The sequence below is a fragment of the Xenopus laevis genome, chromosome 1L, assembly GCF_017654675.1.
Source record: "Xenopus laevis strain J_2021 chromosome 1L, Xenopus_laevis_v10.1, whole genome shotgun sequence".
In the NCBI taxonomy this organism is placed as follows: Eukaryota; Metazoa; Chordata; class Amphibia; order Anura; family Pipidae; genus Xenopus; species Xenopus laevis.
The window spans coordinates 63,640,830-63,661,643 of record NC_054371.1 but is presented as its reverse complement, the minus strand read 5'-3'; the positions used below and the strand labels follow the sequence as shown (position 1 = coordinate 63,661,643).

At 35.8% G+C, this 20,814-nt stretch overlaps 1 protein-coding gene across 5 annotated transcripts in view; it reads right to left on the bottom strand.

Annotated features, from left to right (window-relative positions):
• LOC108699497 (type II inositol 3,4-bisphosphate 4-phosphatase) overlaps nt 1-20,814 on the bottom strand; it is a 308,688-nt gene that overhangs the window by 126,846 nt on the left and 161,028 nt on the right. For all 5 annotated transcript variants that reach the window (XM_041589702.1, XM_018231625.2, XM_041589710.1 and 2 more), the window contains one exon: nt 15,302-15,340. In XM_041589702.1, the coding sequence (XP_041445636.1) occupies nt 15,302-15,340 (39 nt within the window). The remainder of the gene's footprint in view (nt 1-15,301; nt 15,341-20,814) is intronic.

Here is a 20,814-nt window from a genome sequence, read left to right as displayed (position 1 = left end):
CCTCCATTGAAATTTGAATTTGGCGCCGTATGCAAATTAACCATCACTAGCGTAACTTCGCTTCGCTTAGCGAATCAACGCTAGCGCAACTTCGCAACCTTACGCTACCCATGAGCGCAACTTCGGATTCTAGTGAATTTGCGGAGCGCTAGCGAAACTACGCCTGGCGCAACTACGAATCTTAGTGAATTTGCCCCAGATGTCTCTCAGAATCGTAAATTGTATACTACATAGGCTGATAATGAAAGGATTTGTATCCTCAAAAAGAAAACCTGCTATTTATTATGCCTTTAATAGCTACTTATTGATAAACCCCCACAGAAAATTCTCTCTATAAGTTCATAAGAATTCCTGATATGAAAATTACTGAATATTATAATTTGCTTCCGAAGACAAAAGCTAACCTCTTGATTTCCTATTCAGCATTTTTTGTAACACTACATTATTTATTATGATTATAACTTAGAAAAAGAGACAAATCAATTAGCAGCACTGGTGTCCAGCAATGTTTCCCTCAGTCAGTAATTGTCTGGCTTTTTCCCATATATTCTGTATTCTTTATTTCCTAGTTGTCAGTGATGTCAGTATACTCATTGACTGTCCTGTAACTCCAGCTGTTTCTAAATTCAACTCACTAGTTGCTACTTTTTATGACTTATTCTGTATCTGTACAACCGCCTAACTATTAAGATCATATTAATGTTAATATTTGGGTTGCTGTGTGTTTTGCATAAAAAGCTATTGAACTAGAATATAGAATATTTTCATATGATAATGTATGTGTGTATGGAGGGGGGAATTCACAAAATATGTACCATTTTAACCTAGAGTTGTAATCCACGTAGATGTGTTTTCTTTAATCTTTCTGTAGCTAACCAATCAGGGCTCATCTTTTTTCTGTGGTTTACAATTCTAGAGAAGAAATACCCTGGAGTTGTGATTTCCCCCCTATATTTAACTTTGTATGCCATTGCATAACGATCTGTGTTTAACCTGCTGCATGTGGGAGAGTATGAAATAAAGTTCCATTAATGGTTCATCATTTGTTTGAATGGCACTAGGTTAATAACTATCAGACTGTGGAAAACTAACCACACAGTAACACATTCATATCCACATCTGTTTTGCATTTTTAAAGTTTGAACTCTACAAAACTCAAGACACTGATTTAAAAAAAAAAGAACAACATGATCATATATGGAGTAAGCAATACCAGTACCAGCAATAGCTTGTAATTGCATGTTTTATATAGTCATTTTAAATCTTTAAAGTATGCAATAAAAGCTAGAGGACTGAAATGTAATAGAATACCAAATGGCACAAATTCAAGTTTGTCTCTGCAAATTAATGTGTAGGAGATATAAGATAGCTTCTACAAATTTAAGTTAAATTCTTCCTTATTTTAAATCAAACCAAGAAGGCAATTTTCTACGGCGAAAGGCAAGGTCACTTTACTCCTCCTTGGAGGATATTTTTAACTAAAGTGAAATGAAAGAAAACATAGTCAGAGGAGCAAAGTAAACAATGCTTTCGCCAATAATGCTAACACTTTAAAGAGATGTTATAGACTTTTTTCGTGTGCTTTACATATTTCATACTTCTTCCACTTTATCCAGCTTTAAGACTGTTAAGATATTGAAAAATAATATTACACAAATATTTAAAGCATTTTAGTTTTTGTTTTTTTCCAGAAAGAACAAAAGCAGTTTACTTCCTGTTTGTTGATACACGCCATAATTGTTTAATTTCATTCTATATTCTACCATTATTGTTTTAGGCTCAAGACCAAAGATTTAAATTTTTACTTGGTGTAGATATCCAAGGTATCTGATTTAACCTATAGATTTCCAATTGGAGGCCCAGGGGCTGTTTGTGGCCTGCTGTGCTATTTGTATGAACACCTGTGGGCTCCTTAGACTGCTGTCAATAATATCATTATCATAATTTTGACTCTTTTAGCTCAGAAGTTTATAGATATATGGTATTACTCTCATAACAATCATCATTGCTGTCAGGCCCTGACTGGGATAAGCCCTGCCATTCCATGTACACAGGGGCCCAAACAGTCTTCATAGACTCAATAAATCGTGACTGTGTATGGCATCTTACATCAGCCCCTCTGGGATTAGCCAAAACCCGCAGATTGCCAGTTTGCGACTGGTCTAAGGGTATGCAGGGCAGCAAATCAATATGCAACTTTCAGACTAGGTCCCCTATTCTCTATTTAGAGCCACCACTAGAAAGCAAACCTCACATCTAGAGACATCTGTTACACAGGACACCATCAGATGTGTAGGGATTAGATATCTTTGCAGGCATCACATCATGCCAGATAGCAGCCATATTACTCCTAAAATGTATACAGTGTTGAGTCCTTAATATTTTTATGTCCGCCAGTTTTCTGGGACAATAGCATAAATAATTTTGTAGCACAATGGTATATAGTAAATGCTACAAATAGAGAAAAGGTTTCTAGACATTTAGCTCCACATTTCTGTTCATTTGAAGAGATCAACATCGTATCGTTTTCCCCTTGAAATTAATATTGTGACATACTGTGGAGCTATGTGAGATGTCTGAACAAAGCACTCAGTTTGCATATTTGGGGGTCAAATATGTAAAAATGTGATTAATAACATTAACAGAACACTTTGATAGATGTGTGTAAAAGAAAAAAATGGTTTTATAATGAAAACATAGTTACTATCAAGATGATCATTAAGCCAGCAAGAATAGGAATAGCTTAAAATCCATCTGCATTTCATATATGACTTGTTTCCATTGTATATGGCTATAAAAATTTAATTTACCCTGGTTTATGTCAAGCAACAGTAAGCAGTAACTGATTTGGATCAGGAAACAAGTAAATGGAAATTCTGTAAAGTTTGTTACAAAATGAATACTATATAACAGTAATCACAGCTTTTTGGCAAAGTTATTTTTGAGTTAAAACTTTCAAACAAATCTTATAGTCAAAGAATTGCTGCAGTTGACCTCCATATAAAGGAAGGCATTGAAGCAATCAATAATATACCAAAAATATCCTGCCGTAAAGATTATTTGAATTTGAACTTCCTATAAAACAAGGGTTTCATTTACCCACAGATAAATAAATACAGTTTTCTATATAACTAAGCAATTATTAAATCCTGGGAAGTCTCCCAGCATCTCTCTGTTTTACCTGGCAGCAGCAATACAAGCATATGCATTGTGGGAGTTACACACAAATGGTTGGTGACTATTAGACAGTTAATGGGTATTCACGTAAAGAGTAGGAAAGTGCCAGCAATTATAGCTATCTGTAAATAGTCTTTACTGAAAGCAAATTCCCATCCATGCTGAGAAGGGCAATATATGCGCTTACTGCAGCCCCAGTTAAATGCTTTTTGTTTTGTCTGATTCTATAAAGCATGTTTTTTGGATTGCCAGTGTTATGAGCCCTACATCTGCATGGGTTCCATCAGCATTACATTTACTTTAGAAAGACTTCCATTAAGTGCTAAATGTTACATACTCTGCTTTGGATGGTATTTTTACATGGAGAGGGTTTCTTTATTTTCAATCATTTACTCTCATCTGTCACCATGCATGTGGCAAACATTTTCATATTTTACTACAAGTATGGGATCTATTATCTGGAAAAAAAGTTCTTTTTTTTTTACTCCATTTTAGTCAAATCATTCAACGTATATTCAAATATCAGGAATGCTTAGGACCTGGGGTTTCCAAGATCATACAGTAATTTGGATTACCATACCTTAATCTTCTTAATACCATTTAAATATTAAATAAATACAACAGGATTTCCATCAATATGGATTCATGCAACTTAGCTACCATCAAGTACAAGATACTGTTTTATTATTATAGAGAAAACATAATTCATTTTTAAAATTTTAGATTTTACATTAAAAATCTAGTCTATGGGAGATGATTCTGAGCATTTTGGATAAGAGGTATGAAAAATCCCATACCTGTATTATGTAATACAGGAAACCTGACATCCAAATATCTCCAAATTATGGGAAGGCCATTTCCTATAAAGTCTATTTTAATCAAATAAGTCTATTTTTTTTAATTGTTTCCTGTTTCTCTGTAAAATTAAACAACACCTTGTACTTGACCTAACCTAACTAAGGTTTTAAAGTTTGTAATTAAAAGTTTTATGGTGATCCAAATTATGAAAATTTCTCCTTTTCCAGAAAACTTCAAACAATCTGCATAGTAAATCCCATAGCTGTATTAGGTTTTATTAATTACTCACAATGTAGCTGTCACACATGTACCTTTTCGAGAAAAGTAATTTTGTGTACATTTTTAAAACAAAAATGATGACTAAGTTATACTCCTCACTTCTTCAGTCACAAAACAGTTGAAGTTGCATTTTGACGCAGAGTAATGTGCCCTGCTGATTTCATATGTTAATTGAGTCCATTTATCTCTAAAGCTCGGTACCCAAAGGAACAAAGACAGCTGATAAAAAGTATAAAAAAAGGTGCATTTTAATCTGCAGTCACTGCGGGTCTCCTTCCATTTCGGTACAGATTCCACTAGAACCAATGTGAGAAGGAAAACACTGAAATGCACTGCATTTTGCCCAGGACAAAAACTATTAGTTCTACAAATATTGGAATGCACCAGTGGTTCTAGTATTTCTTCAATTTAGCCCCCCCCCACCCCAAATGGGAGTACATCAGTTATTTTATATTTCCCCTTATAGCTCCCCACCCCACAAAGCTCTATTTCTTTATTACTACCATAAACTAGTATTACTGGGATCCATAGCAAGATCTTTGTAGGATCCATGTTTGCAAATCTACAAAAAAAAAAAAAAAAACAGTTAGGACTCAGTGAGCCCTCTATATTCTTGGGCCACCCACAAGTAATCATTGATCTGCTTCTCCTGTTACAGATCTCACTAGTCCTTACATATGAATCTCACAAGTCCCACGTGTGAATGTTTGCTTAATGTCCATCAACTTGGCACCAAGTTTTATTTATTTTTTTATATTTAGTAAATGAATTCATGTACAATGAAAGACAAATTCTTTAATACACAGACTACATTTCCCCATGCACTGAACACCATCAATACATCCAAGAACACTTTAGGAACTTCTGAATCAATTATATTAAACTTTAAGTCTTGAAATTATGATGATGGAGCTTTTGCAGTGAGTTTAAATTCATAACATCTGAAAGACAGTGAATTTGCCATCCCTGTTCTAAATCAACCAGCCTGCATTTATTTGGATGTCAACATTATAAATGATTTTTCATTTTATTTTAATGATTTAAGAATACATTTTCTCCGAGGAAGAATGTATTTTTTCACACAAAGCTCACTGAATTTAGATTTAATATTCATACTTTAAAGGAACTGTACCATCAATCGGCTTGGATACATGGGGCCTTTTGACCTGTGCTATAGCCCGGTGGAAGAGGTTCATCTGTCAGTGCTCTCTGTCTCAGCTAAAGTACAGCAGCATGCTGTCTTCTCTCTGAGTTTTGCCACATTTTATTAGTCATCTAAACAAAGCCTAATCTGATCTAATGTGCAGTGGTATAACTAGATGTTACTGGGCAAACAGCAAATTCAATCAATGGCTCCAAAACATCGGTAAGTTCACCTATTCTGCCAAGAGATATTGAAATTTTCTTCAAATGGATTGTTGGAAATAATAATGCATATTTCTTACTGTGATATCCATCTTGTATTTCTAAAACTGTTGATAAAAAAAGAACTATATAAAAGAAATTGCTCATTAATTAGGGTCTTTCTGTGTCCCCTACATACCTGGGTCCCTCTGCAGCCACTGGGTCAGCTTCCTCTATAGTTACACCCCTGTGTTCAGTGAACCCTAAATAATATGAATTCATAACCAGCTCAAAAATGTATTTTTCTTTATCCTAATTCTACAAATGATGCAAAAACTGCAGATGAACTGAACTCTATAGGGCTTGTTTCCATTAGGAGAGGTTCATAAAAATGATAATAATTTATAGGAGTTGGAATTTATCTACGGGGATCTTGCTTTAAAGTGAAAGATATATTCTGAAATTCACACTTGTGGGATTTCACCTAGCAACTGATGCAGGGATTAAGAACCTAGACCACTGAACCATAGCATCAGATTGTGAACTAATCTACTGTAAGCACAAATGATTAAATGTCATCTCCATACTTGCATTTCCACGTAACAATGGGATACATTACCATTCACCTGTTGTGTGGCATTGTCCATACACATTTATGTTTACAAGATGCACCACTGAAACAATAAGGAACTACTCAGGCAAGGCAAAAATTAAGACAACTCTCTTTGAGTAATTATTAAAATATAAGATTACATACAAATACAAGTAAAGGAAGGTAAAGGGCCTGCTCATTAGAGCATACAATCTAAAAGGAGGAGGTGGATATTAGAATTGCAAGGTGGGTGGTTGGAAACAATACGCAGTTATGTGGGATTGAACATAGTACATTAGCAGGTGGTGTTGACTTATAGTGTATTGATATATAACAAGAAAAATCTGTTCCATGAAGCATGACCATAGCTTTTGCAAATCTTGGAAGTAGAAGTGATATATGTCAATGCTCTGCAACTCAGCCTAGTTCAATAATGGCTTATGAAAGTTTAATGAAAACATATGACCTGCAGCTTGCAAGAAAATTCAAATAAAAGAGCACTGTAAGGCATTGGGCTTACTCAATATGTTTACTTTGGTTAATATATACTATTTAAAGGGTGTGCCTGCCATGGAACAGTTCTGCAAAGAGTCAGAATAACAGAATCGCCCTTTAAGACTTTTAAAGAGGTTCATGGGCATCAGTAATAATGGTTTATTTTGCCAATAAAGCAGCAATTTAAGGTCTTAAAATATTTTTTATTTTTTTTCTAATTTCTACTGTTTTAAAAGAGTTTAATAAAAAAAAAATCTGAATTTTCAAACTATGACCAAAAGTTTGAGTAATAGGAAATGGAAGATGTTCAACAAATAATCTGTTAATTATATTTATTTTTTAAAACATTGCGCACAACCATGCAGTTCAGTCAGTTTTTTTACTACAACTTTAGTGTGTTCACTACAACTTTAAAGACCCTAAATGTGAAGCCACACAGCAGCTACCATAAAAGTTTAAAATGAAAACATTCTTACAGAAACAAAGCGTGATAACACCTAAAATAGTTTATGGAAAAATATATCCTGGAGAGATTTGGAAAAACATTTCTTGCATATTGGAAAAACATTTCTAGCATATCGTCAAACAGTTGAAAATTATGAATTTTTATGAACAACATCTCTCATTCCAGTTTATAGACATGGCAAACCAATTCTCGATTATTCAGTAAATGTCACATACATTATCTCCTTAGTGCAGAAATACTGAATATTTATGCTCGCCTAAGTGGCTGGCAGACACCAGAAACCATCATCATTTATTTACATAGCAGTAATAGTGCCTAGTAGGGCATCAAGACCTGAACACCTAACTATTCTAACTTGCAATATATTATTCATCATTCATGCATACAATATATATTTCCTAACAAAGGCATACACACACATATTCACACTAGGGTCAGTTTTATTAGAAGCCAAGTACTTTGCCTTTAAGAATTGTGGGTAGACACTCAAGCACCCAGAGCAAAACCCCAAATACATAGAAAGCATATACAAACTCTGTGCAGAAATTATCTTGCTCAGAATAAAAAAAATGTTTAATACCTAACTTTGAATCAGCCATCTTCAGTTACTGTTGTGGATGGATGGACAAGGCAAGGAGAGATTCATACAACAAATATCTATTTTCTTTTAAATGGCAGCCATATCTAACATATATCACTTTCATAAGAAGCCATTATGTAGAGTTCCTATTATATTCATGTTATTTACTATTTAGGATACTCATGGCTTGGTTATCTGGTCAACAGACAGGTTTATAAATGACTACTAAGCTGAAAAGCTTAACTTTGTCTGACACTGCACTTTGTAGACCCATTTGCTACCATGTTCCAATTTATGACGCAAACCTGTCAGCAGGGTATATGTTACTATACATCCACCTAGACAGGTTATTTATTATTTTACAATTCTTCATTAATTATGATCTTTTTAGGAAATTTTGTAACAAAAAGGGTATGGAAATTACAAGTCCAATAAAGAGATCAGGCTGCAGAATACTGTACCTCATTTAACATTCAGTGAAAATTTATTTTGACTAAACTAAAAGCAGCAGTCAAGCGGAAATCCAATAACAGGTCACGAGTCAATGGTCAAAACTGGGAGTCAGAATCAGAGAAGACCAGAGTAGAGCAGGAACAGACTTACAGGACAGGAACTCAGGATAGCAAAAGGGCTAATGATCCAACACAAGGATATGGAAGAGGCTGATTTCAATAGACCTTTAACTGGGCTATTGCCTGCAGCTGGATCATGGGAGTGGTTACCAGGGAACACTGATAGGGCAATAAGTCATTGTTATTATGCAATTATCCCTAAATACACTGCCTCCTCTGGGTCAAGCATGAGGAATAGCGGCCAGTGCATAACAGGTTCCAAACCAGAGAGTTCCTGACACTCAGCCAGCTCTGCCTGAAATTACAGTGGGTATCCAGACATTTGTATAACTCAGCATGTATTGTGCTGTCCCCTTCATTCACCTGATGACGTTAAAACATCTTCCTAAAAATGTTATGCTATACAGAATTTTCGGGACCTGGGGTTTTCCACATCTTTTCATAATTTGGATTTTCATACCTTGCGTCTACTAGAAAATCATGTAAACATTAAATAAATCCAATAGGCTGCTTTTACTTCCAATAAGGATTAATTATATCTTAATTTGGATTGAATACAAGGTACTGTTTTATTATTACAGAGAAAATTTAGATCATTTTTAATTTTTAGATTATTTGGATAAAATGGAGTCTGCGGGAGACCACCTTTCTGTAATTCTGAGATTTCTGGATAATGGGTTTGCAGATAACTGATCCCATACCTGTACAAGTATAGGATTTGCTGTACAGGTTCTGTCTAACAACTGCCTCTTCCTTCTATTTTTTTTTTTACTCTCTGTCCTTGCAGTTACTCTTTTTCTTATCTTATTCATTTTTCCTTTTCGTTGTTTTTCATATATCAGGATTTCATTCTGACAAAGACATTTGACTAAAGAATAAAAAAAAAGTATTTCACAGACTCAAAATAGATAAGGATTGTCAAGGGTGGTGGGAGAAACAACAGAAAAAAAATGCATGTTTCCTTCAAGTGAAATTCCAGCTTCTATCACACTGAGTTATGTTTAATAACCGTCAATGTTCTGACATATAAATTAACTTCTGGCAAGCAATGCAGTAACAATCGTGCACTGCTGTGTATTTATGAAGAATTTATAATTCAAGCATGAAACAAAAAGTGTAAATAGAACAGCTTAATTCTTTTTCATAGGTTTATGCTTCAAGTATGATGATGATTGAAACAAATCAACCTCTTCATTGAATAGTACTTCCCATTCACCTATAATTGTGGCACGAGGTTAAACAAATCTTTTATAATTTAATGGAATCAAGACATGCCTTTTGCAGATTAACAGATTATTCACTTTATACCCATTCCATCTTTAAAAATTCAGTAAAAGGTTCTCAGCTGTTGTTGCTTTGCCTGAGGATACAGTTGGCATTTTCAAAGTGCAGGACAGGGTGCAAAAATACAGGAGCTGTATGTGCCCCATTAACACAGAGAGGGTAGATGTACATAGCCTTACCCACCTCCCATGCCTTAAATTGTGTGTCATCCCCTGCACTTTTTTGAATTTTTCACAGGTCTTATACATAAATCCCATAAACATTGCATTGCCTGCAGTGTTGTTTTCATGAGGGGGAGCAAGGAGGAGGAGCAAAGACAAAGAAAGTCAGGGAGCATTGCACTAGGCATAGAAGACTTCAGTTCTCAATTTTATGTTTTAACACTGCCTATTTAAAGAATGTAAGAATGTTTAACCCTTATATGAGATACTGTACAATATTGATCAAGGAGTTCACAATGAGCTCTAAATGAGTCTTATCATCTTTTTTGACATTGTTTAAAATGTACTTACCCCCATTACAGAGAAACATAAACCTATCCTAAACAAAATAACCCTCTATTACTGTATACATTGTGTAGGGGACTGATAAATGGTTTCCCATTAATATTGCAATCTCCTAAAGTTTGGCCACTGAAGGACCCCATAGTTTATAAGAGAAGCTTCTCTTCCTGGGTCAAAGCATGATTTCTATAGTTCTATAGTTTGGTCACTAGGTGGCAGCATGCTATAGTAGGGGTGTCCAAACTGCGGCCTGAGGGCCACATGCCACCCAGGATGCATATGAATGCGGCCCATCTTTGAAACGCTTGGTTCCCGAGGAAACGTCATGTCGCAAAGGATATAGGAGGTGGGGGGACTCTGCCCATTGCCCAGTTAGTAATAATAATATAATAATAAGTCTATTTAATATCCAGGTGTCCCATATTCCAGTGTATAGCTCCATCTGGTTATCCAAATGGCATTGTAGTTCTTTTCTGTGTATTTCCTTTACTTTTACAAATCAAACGTGTTTGTGTATTTCATGTGTGGCCCCAGACAATTTTTATTTTTCCAATGTGGCCCAGCGAGCCAAAAATTTGGACAACCCTGGTATATAAGATGACCACACGTGCAGTTTGCCAGTCGCCTTGCCTGAGCAGGCAGGAAGGATTTGCAATGGAACCAAAACAGGTCAGGTCTAAAAAAAATAGGCTGCTCACTTTAATAGATCATTCTAGGAATGATAGTCAGGGCTATTTAGTAAAGCAGCACAGGCTCCACCGAGGAGTGTTAATGGGACTAGGATCCCGGGTACTAATTGCCTAGAAGTAGGGATTTTAGAGACCCCCTTCGAGCTCCACTTAGGGTTAAGGCTGAAAGCTGGGAGTGCCTCTGTCTATGCTGTGTATTCTCTCTCTCATACCCTTTGGGGATATATACTTAACATAGTTACTTTGAGTATATCCATGAATGTTACTGCTTTATTTCTGAAAAATCCTATGTGGGCTGTGTTCTTTAACAAACAAGTTTTATAGCTGTTACAGTATATGAACCACTGGTTCCCATTTATTGTGTACTGCATATAATTGTAGTTGCCCAACACCCTGCCTCCACACCAACGCGAGGGCTCACTCCTGAGTGTAAAGAGTCTCCTCCGGGCAGATTTATGGTAAAGCTTATAGCTCAGGAGAAAAAAATGCCACTCCATTTTACTATAGCCTTACATTTGCATAAAGCTTCACAAGATAGTGTAGGTTTGCTATTGCGGGGTACTGAATACTTTTGGCATTTAATTTAGCAGTATATATAGTAGAAAGTTTTAGACTCAAGTTCTTTGCACGCAACATGTGGTCAGGGTCCTCTCTTAATACATGCATACATACAGTATTTATGGCACTCACTTTTTTAGTATGTACTGTATGGGCTCACTGTTATATTATAGCTGTTTACTGGATTTATACAGTGCTTCTACCTGTTAGATACTTATAATAATGATTCTATAGGTTAAGCCATAGTTTGTTACAGCATACATATTACTGGCATAGCTTTCAGCAGAGATGGATCGCACCCCAGCAAGGAATCTATCATGGATGTGCCAATATGTCAATAATCTTGTGTCATGATTCAGGGATTTGTCTATATTCCTCTAATCGAAAAGAAAAAGAAAAAAATTATATATATATATATATATATATATATATATATATATATATATATATATACTTTCCAATGAGTATCCGCACTCCAAGGCTGTTGCTAATGGCGGGGTGCACGGTAATTATGTATGTATCAATTATCTTCAAATCAGCACTCCCTTTAAAAACTTGATAATATTATTGTCGCAGTATCAAATGCACTTTTGATACTGCGACAATAAAATGATCAAGTTTTTAAAGGGAGTGCTGGTTTGAAGATAATTGATATATATATAAGATGGGGAAAAGAGCCTCAAGGTGGTTATATAGAAAGTAATGCCCTTAAAGGACAAGGAAAGCCAAGAGGAACATATAATCATATTTAGAACATATAAAAACCTTATATTGATGCCTTCAATAATGCTGTCTAACTCCGAACTCCCATAATCTAGTGGTCTCTGAGACCAAGACCATGCTTATGCGAATTACAACCAATCAGCACAGTGGAGCATGCGCAGAAGAGCATCCTGAGATCTCCGGAATACCAACTCTGTGTAATTCAGCGAGTAGCGACCTTTAGCTATGTTTGATATAGCAACGTGCTCATTCTTATTTTGGAACTGTAACTTTTCATTATTTTTCCCATGCTGGATCAGTCTAACTTCTGTCTTCTCTAGCATCTCCTACTTGATGCTCATTATAATTCAGTAAGAGGGATTCCGTTCGGTTCTTTTTGTGCATGCACATGAATAGCTACACGGCCATCTTTAATACCTAATGGAGGGCAATATGGTGACTGCAAATTCAGAGTACTTTAGAGACTGTACACAGAGCAAGTATGCATTGTATTGCTTAAACAACTTTTACCATTAGGGAGAGGACAAGGTAAACAGATGGGGAATAATTTAAAAATTGGGTTGCCTTGTCCTTTAAATATCCTTTATTTCTAAAAATTCTTTCTGAAATTTTTCAGTATTTAAGTAAAAAGATGTGCATGAAATTATTGATTTGTTGGAAACTGGCATTTATATTTTGGTCAATATTTTTGTCCCAGAGTCTCGTCATCAAAATTTTGAAGATGGTAACATTTACGGAGACTGGTCTACCATGTAGTGTTTTATTTAGAGACGATTTCAGAAATTCACCTGGGATTAAAAAATTGCTAGTGCAGACTCATGTATAGGATATATACATTGTGAGACATTTTAAATACATTTACAATTTGTTTTGTGTACAGTAAAGACTGTAATGGCATAATTTAATTGATTTTAAGAACAATTAAAAAACAAGTAACACGGAAATATTACACAATGCTTCGCCAAAAGATTCCGATAGGAAACATGCAAAGTTAAGCTTTTTTCCTATTCTCTCATTATACAACTAAAACTAAATTACCCTAAACCAACATTTAGCCCATCTACAGCCTGTGTATCTGTGTAAGCTGCAGACTGTTTCAAAATCCCAGATCAGCTGCTTATGACTTTGGTAACGGGTTCCTGGATTCTCAATCCCTTCCATAATAGCTGCAAAATAAACTCTTTGAATGGTTTGATTCTAAACCGCCTATCTTCAATAAATTTGCAAGCCTATAATTTAATTTAACTCATTCTGTGATGCATTAAAATTATGCCGATGACATAAAAGGCTTCTGTAGTCTTCTTCGTTGGGTACCCATGAAAAGCTCTTGGAGGGCCACATACGGTGTACTATCCTCCAGTTGCAGAACCTCAGAATACAATACTAGTTCCAAATTATTTTAATTTTTAGCTTACCAGGAAAGTTTCAAGAGCCCATCAAGACCCATCCTCGGACAATTCAATTTGGATACTCATCACATGCATCATTGTCTGCATTCTGTGCACCTGAAAATGGACTACAGGGAACAGCATATGTTCTTAAATCCCGAACAGAATGGTGCCTGTTCCATGCAAATATCTATGCTAGCTTTTGCTCCATGATTCTAAACTCAAGTTGAAATACCGCTCCTGATTGGTATAAACTTCCAAACAAACCTTTGTTCCAGGTACTGTTGTGCCAAAAGCTTATGAATTCACATTGATTATTTGCAAAGTAAGAAATATGTTTGATGAGCAGTATGCTTTTTGGTGCTCACTGAAGACTAATGGCAATATTGGAACATTCAGGAAGGTGTCACATTGATTGGTGCATGGTTGGTACTATATATTTAGGCATGATAACACATGAGTTGTGTTAAAAAAGCTCACTTTTGCACCTTAATATAAATGCAAGTGCCAAACAAGTTAAAGTAACCTTAAATCTATATATTTCTCATTGAAACAGAGTATTAGAAACACTAGAGTTCCCAGATGCCTGTTGTAAGGTTAACTACTGTGCCTAGGAAAAAAGAGTATACATCAAAAACATGAATATACGTGCACTGCATTAAGTATAGGTTTGAAGAAAAGAGATGCTTCTTAACAGTTGCAGCAATTTACTGTTATATAAACAAATAAATGGCAATTTCAAATACTTTTTTTTAAGAATAAATGCACTGAGGAAACCAGCTAGAATCCAAGAGCCTAACTGAACAGAATATCAGATATGGTCTGGAATGGAAGTCTGGACTATGTCTTGGGCCGTACCTGCATTAATCCACTGAGCCACTGGGGGGCTTTCTAAGTTGATGTGGGTTAGTCTTCTTGATGGTTGTGTTACATCTCCCTGCTGCACACTCAACTTCGCCCACCTCATTGACCTCCAGTATTCCCAATTAATTCAATCAATCATGGGTGCTCGATTATTGAAGCCTGAGCCTGATCCAACCTGTTACCATGTTGTTCCTGCTTGGTTTCCTGTTTGTTCCTGTCCTGAGCCCTGCTCCAGGATTCTGAGCTCCTAATCCTTGCCTAGTTCCGGTGCCCCATTAATGATTACTGTCGACCTCCTGATACTGACCTTGGCCTATTTTTTGGACTACTCTCTGCCTTCAGCCTGCCCCTGACCTCAGCCTCTGACCATGTCATCTGCCTTTCATCAAGTTTCAGTTTTGTATTGCCCACGTTACACAGCATATAGGCTCCACACTGCCAGCCACTCTGTGGCCAAACCTGACACATAATAAAACCCAACATTTAGAAAAAGTTTATCATGTGCATATAAACAATCTTGTATATTTATGATGGTCTTAGGACTGTGTACACTGTAGGCTGTATGTGTACACACTTACATTAACTCAATGGATGCAGGGTTCTGTGGGAATATTCTTTGTACTTTTCTGTTACAAAGGGGCCTTTTAGCACTGTGGATATTGGTTAGTTTTCATTTTGTTAGATGAGCATAATATCATACTGAAACCTTTTTTTGGGCTGAAGACACGTCAGTCTAGTCCATTAATACAACATACTAACAATACAATAAATACAAGAAAAATAAGAAAACACATGGAGCTCTTGCTTATTGTGCCTCAAGAGGGGTAACAATCACTTCCTGGAGCTTAGTGAAGATCTTTTCCCCAAGATCTATCACAAATTATAAGAATAAAACTTTCATATAACCATCAATCATCTGAACAGTTGGACAAATATTCCATTTTCAGGCTTAGGGAATGGATGTGTGGTTACAAGTGCAGCATGCTTACCCCTCTGTTTGTTCTTGGATCACTGGCTTCTGGAAGAACCTATGGGAAATCAAAACAAAAGTTCTTTAAAAAAAGCACAAATATATAAGAATCAATGGTCTTCTGTAGCTTTCATGCACATTTCATTGACCAGATAATGCTCCCTGAATTTTATGGGCTAGTTGTGACCTTGTTTCAGCTCTCAATAGGCTTTCTCCACATGAATTAAGTGATCATAACATGCGCTAATTGGCACCTGATGTGTTATTCTGGTCATTCCTAAGCTAAAATCATGAGTGCTTCCTAAACATAGTCCACTGCCTTTTCATTCTGAAGATGAAGAAGCAAAAAAAAAAAAAAAATCGATAACTCTGCAAAATGGATGAGAATGAATAGTTCATTAGGACTGAATTACCCGGCTTCCCTTGGTAACAAGAGAGAGAGTCACAGAGGTACATCCCAGCACAGATACTGTCCATATTACTGAAATAAACTCTTGCATAAAGACTCCAGTGCAGGGTACATATTCCTCTGTGAATTGAAGGCCTTGCTCATTAATAATTAAGCTCCCCTTCACTGGTGCGTACATTTATAGTGAAAATGTATTATTACATTGAGAGAATGAAGTTGCACATTTTGCCTTTGCAAAATTGCAATCCTCTGCGGACTAATTTTATGTTTTTTATTACTGTTTTGTTTTCTTTATGTTGATAATAATGAAAGTTATTAAATTCAAGTTGCAAGTCTTAAGTTTGATATTTTCACTTTAAGGAGGAAATGAAGCATTTAAATGTGAATGTGCGTTGTTCTTAATCATTCAGTTTACTCTTAAATAATCTCACAACCCCAATAAAGGCTTTTAGAAATGGATAGACAGATTTATTTTCTGTGACCTGTGTTTCTCGTCATTTGCTTGATAAACTTTAGAATGCTCCAAAGAATTTCAGGCTGAGCTCTAAACATAGATTCATTTCTTGCTTTAGAAATCACCAATAATGTACTATGGGTCAGAAATTGACCTCAGTTAGTACTTTGTTCTTTTATGTCTAGACATCTTTAACATCTGCAGCTGTAAATATCCTATGACATTTGGAAGACAAGCATAACTAAGCAACTGACATACTTGATAAACCAACTGATTCCTTTCTATGTAAGTTTGTTTCTATGATCAGAAAGTAGTAGAGAGTCACAAAAAAACAAGCCAAGACCGTACAGTATAAACTACCATAACTCCACAACTGTCGACTTGACGTCCATCTAAAGTTTCAGTGCCTGTTGAGATTATTCACGCAGACTTTGTATGTACTCAAAGGAAAACATATCAACCATAACAGTCAATTCATGCTTAACATGATTCCAAATACCCTATTTTTCATTACTCAAAAAAATGAATACTTTGAAATCTGTCAACTGAATTATAATTTCAAAGTGCTTTACCTGAAGTACATACTGTACATACTGTAATTCAAGACAAACCACTCCTTCTCATGAGTCCAGAACTCAATGTTGTTCATGCAATTGCAAAGTGAGTTTAACTACGCAGTTACAAAGCTAGGTCCAATAGAAACAGGTCAACATATACAGAAAATTAAAAAAGGAACTGTTAACATATAGGGGGTTATTTATCAAAGTCCAAATTTATCTCAATATTTTCTGCTACAAACTCCGATCAAATCTGCTCAGGTTTTTTACACTTATTTATTATTATATTTTCCTGTAAATTTGCTTTGCTGGAAAAAAATCAGATTTTGAAGATTCTTTCGGATTTTTCATACGATTTTCAAATCCTCTTCAGATTTTTCATACGATTTTAAAGATATTTTTGGATTTTTCACCCAAAAACTTCTGGAAGAGTCCGATTTTATAAAAAAAAAAAAAATCACAAATTTTTCAGAGTTTAGTAAATACATTAACCCCCATAGTGTATTTGTGTGTGTTTCGATTTTTAAATTAGTAAAAACATATAGTACATCTATGGGATCCCTTATTTGGAAACCCATTATCCAGAAAGCTTTGAATAATGGGAATAAGTCATTGGCCAGCCCCACCACGCAATCGGTCCCTCCAGTCATGTAAAGGCTCTGTCCGGAATTACCACTTGGGGAAGGTGGCAACCCTGAGCTCTAAAGTGCAGAATAATATTCAACAGCTTAAAACAGTCTTTTTTAAATAAATATGTTCGTTCAGTAAAACACTTTCCTGGCTGTTTTGTTTTAATCTTGATAGCTGGCAAAATGCCCCAGTTCAATAATTAATAATTATTCCATATTATTAGGGGACAAAAACCATCTTATGGATACTCAAGATTCGTTTATAGTTTTTGCTTCAGTATTGTTCTCATATGAACAATAATTGGTTAAGCAAAGGCAACAGACGGGATATAATATTTGTTTCATATCTTTCAGACTGATCCAGACTAAATGAGCAGTTGTTGAAGTGATGATATTCCAGGCAGGGTGCTTTAAATCTTTTGTTTTCTCTGCACATCCATAGCACACTATATTTAGAAATTATCTTTCAAGCTCTCAAAGTGATTAAGACAAAGACTAATTGCTTCCTCCACCTGCAGAACAGCATTTGAAATATTTATTTTCATACATACAGTACATCATACAAGTCACGCACGCTTAAATAGGTTTGTTATCTCCCAAAATGGTCTTTGTGGAAATCAAAAAATCAACTGCTCTTTTTGCATAGAATTAGATGGTTAATTACAGTTGAATTAGCCAGGCGCAAATTTGCAGCGAAAATTTAGATGCTGATGCTAAATGGACGCCCATTGACTTTAATGGGTGCCGGCGTCAGCTTTGACGCCCATTTTGACGCTGGCGACTTGTTGGGACAATTTCGCCCATCACTAGTCAAAGTGAAAAGGTCAAGTTTTTTATGGCCAAAACTGTCAAATCTGACTAGGGAATTGTTACCATTTGATTCAAGTTCTTTTACAGATTCAAATTTGATTTTTGAAATCTGTCAAACACTGGCCCTTTAATTCAAATTAGACTATTCGCCACCTTAAACCTGCCAATTTCTGTTTTAGCCTATGGGCGTCCTGGAATCAATTTGGAGTTGTTTGTGGCCTTCCTGAAAATCTAGTTTTTTAAAAGTCGAATCGAATTAGATTCGAGTTTGTGGGTCAATTCCATTCACATGAGTTTTAAAAATTCAAATTTTTTATTAAATTGCAGCTGGTCAAGTTTCAAGTTCAAGGGAGTTCATGGGAGTTTTAAATTCGACCATTGATAAATCTGCCCTTTAAAGTGCCAGAATAACTTTAAAATTGCTGTCCATAACTGAGTTTTCAGGGCATATTTATGCTAGACATTGTATAGATTCTCAAACTGACAGGTATCATTTAATGGTCACCTGTAAATATGTCACTTCAAATATTATACATGAATCTCAACTGTTTACATGAAAGTCTGTGTAGGGACCCATAAGTATAATGGCCCTTATGGCTTCATGCCCCTAACAGTGCCTCATTTCCCTGTTGCTGGGTTAACACCCATATAACACTTTGTACCTATTTTGCATACCTATTTCATTGGCCTTTAGGTTGATGACCATTTCCTGCATCACTGTAACAAAGTGTTTTGCAGGGGGAGGTCCTTCCTCTTTGGCCTGCAGCAGTTGATCTGGGTGGATGTTCCATTGAGCCTGGAGTCAACAAGTCCCCAGAACTTCCTATGAGTAAGTGCCCCAACAGGCACAAAACGCGTTAGGTCTCATCATGTCCTAATAATTATTTTTTTTTAACTGATCGTGTCTTACTTTTGAAGGTCCTCACATCTCTCTATTGAAATATTGTTCTGGACTTGCACCTTGGGACTGAGGTGAACTGTGAGTAAAACCTCTTAGGCTATTTGTATGGCATTGGCACAAACCTAGTCATTACACCTAAAGGGGCAATCCTTTTAGAGAAGTTGGGGTACAGGGACCCCGTGAACAAGATGAAGCTAGTGGGCAGGATAGCCACTGTTATAGTTTTCTCTAGAGAGAGTGAGTTAGTGAGCTTTAGTTAGTATGAGCAGCTTCAAGCTCCACCAAGGAGGATAGACAGGTCTCCCCAGGCTCTGCTTGCCTATAGTGAAGGGACCACAGTACTGACGAGGGAAACAGGTTATTGTTCTATCCCTGTTCCACATCTACTATAGGGGATCCGGTCCACATGAGGTACTGACAACCTGCAAGGTGTATATTTCAACTCCCCGTGCTATTCCTTCAGTGATTCCATTTATGCTGTGTCTGCTACATCCTTGATTGTAGCTGGAATTTATATTGATCTACCTCATGTGCTGTGAGTATTATCAACCTTGTGGCACTTTATAATTTAATAAATCCTGTTCTATTGTTTTGCAAAGAACCCCTGGCATCCTTTTTCTATTCTTTTACACTTTTGGCAGTATAGAGGTGTAGTCTAACAACACCCTCACATGCTCTTTCCACTTAGCGATAGCCCTTCCTGGTGAAAGAGGGTCCAGTGTAGCCCATGCTCTACCCCGCTAGTTGGTATTTCTCTATTTAAGCCAAATTAGGTTTACACCTGCATAAAATAAAACAGTTTTTTAACAAACCGAAAATATAGTCTTATAAAGGGAAGCGCTCCTAAAGATGACATTTACTTAATTGCAAACTGCGGTAATCTAACTATGAAAATTACTTTTGTGCATGCATGCTTTCAATTCATTTAACTTATCGCAAATAAACCTAAGAACCAAGTAGCACTTTGAATGGAAATTAAAAAGGAAAGTCGGGAAAAAAAAGTAACAAAAACCCCCCTCCAAAATAATTTAAAAAAAAAACAAGAACGGTTTAAATAACAGCTTTGGAAAAGAAAAAATACAATACAGTTATGGGATTCATTTTCCAGAAAGCTCCAAATTACATGGAGGCAATCTCCCATAGACTCAATTTTAAACAAATAATGGAGATTTTTTTTTTTTAAAAAAAAATGTCCTTTTTCTCTATCTATTGGGTTTATTAAGGGGCAGATTTATTAAGGGTTGAGTTGTATTTTCCATGAAAAAAAATTAGTTTTCGAGGGTATTTTTGAGTCAAAAAAAGATTTTCCGGGTTAAAAAAAAACTTTTGAGTGTTTTGTTTTTAAAAACGCAATTTTTTGGGGATTTATTATACCCAGTCCCTGGAAATAGCTGGAATCTGAAAATACACCATCTAAAACCTGATGAGGTTGTGTAGAAGTCAGTAGCAGAGGTCCCTTGAACAATTTAAAGATGTTAATAGCCTTCATGAGGTTTGAGTTTTTTTGGTGGGTTTCGCTCACAAAATCGATCAATTCGAGCAATTCAAGTTTTGTCCCATTGAAAACTCGATTAATTTGCGTTTTTGGATTGCTAACCCCCGACTTCATGTATTCGAGTTTTTTTACATTCAAGTTTTTCCTTAAATTAGAAACCATTTGAGTTGTGAGTTCATTTGAAGTCTAAAAAAGTTCTAAAATATGAGCTTTGATAAATAATCACCTTAATGTTTGAATTATTTTTTAGTAGACTTAGGGGGTCATTTATTAAAAC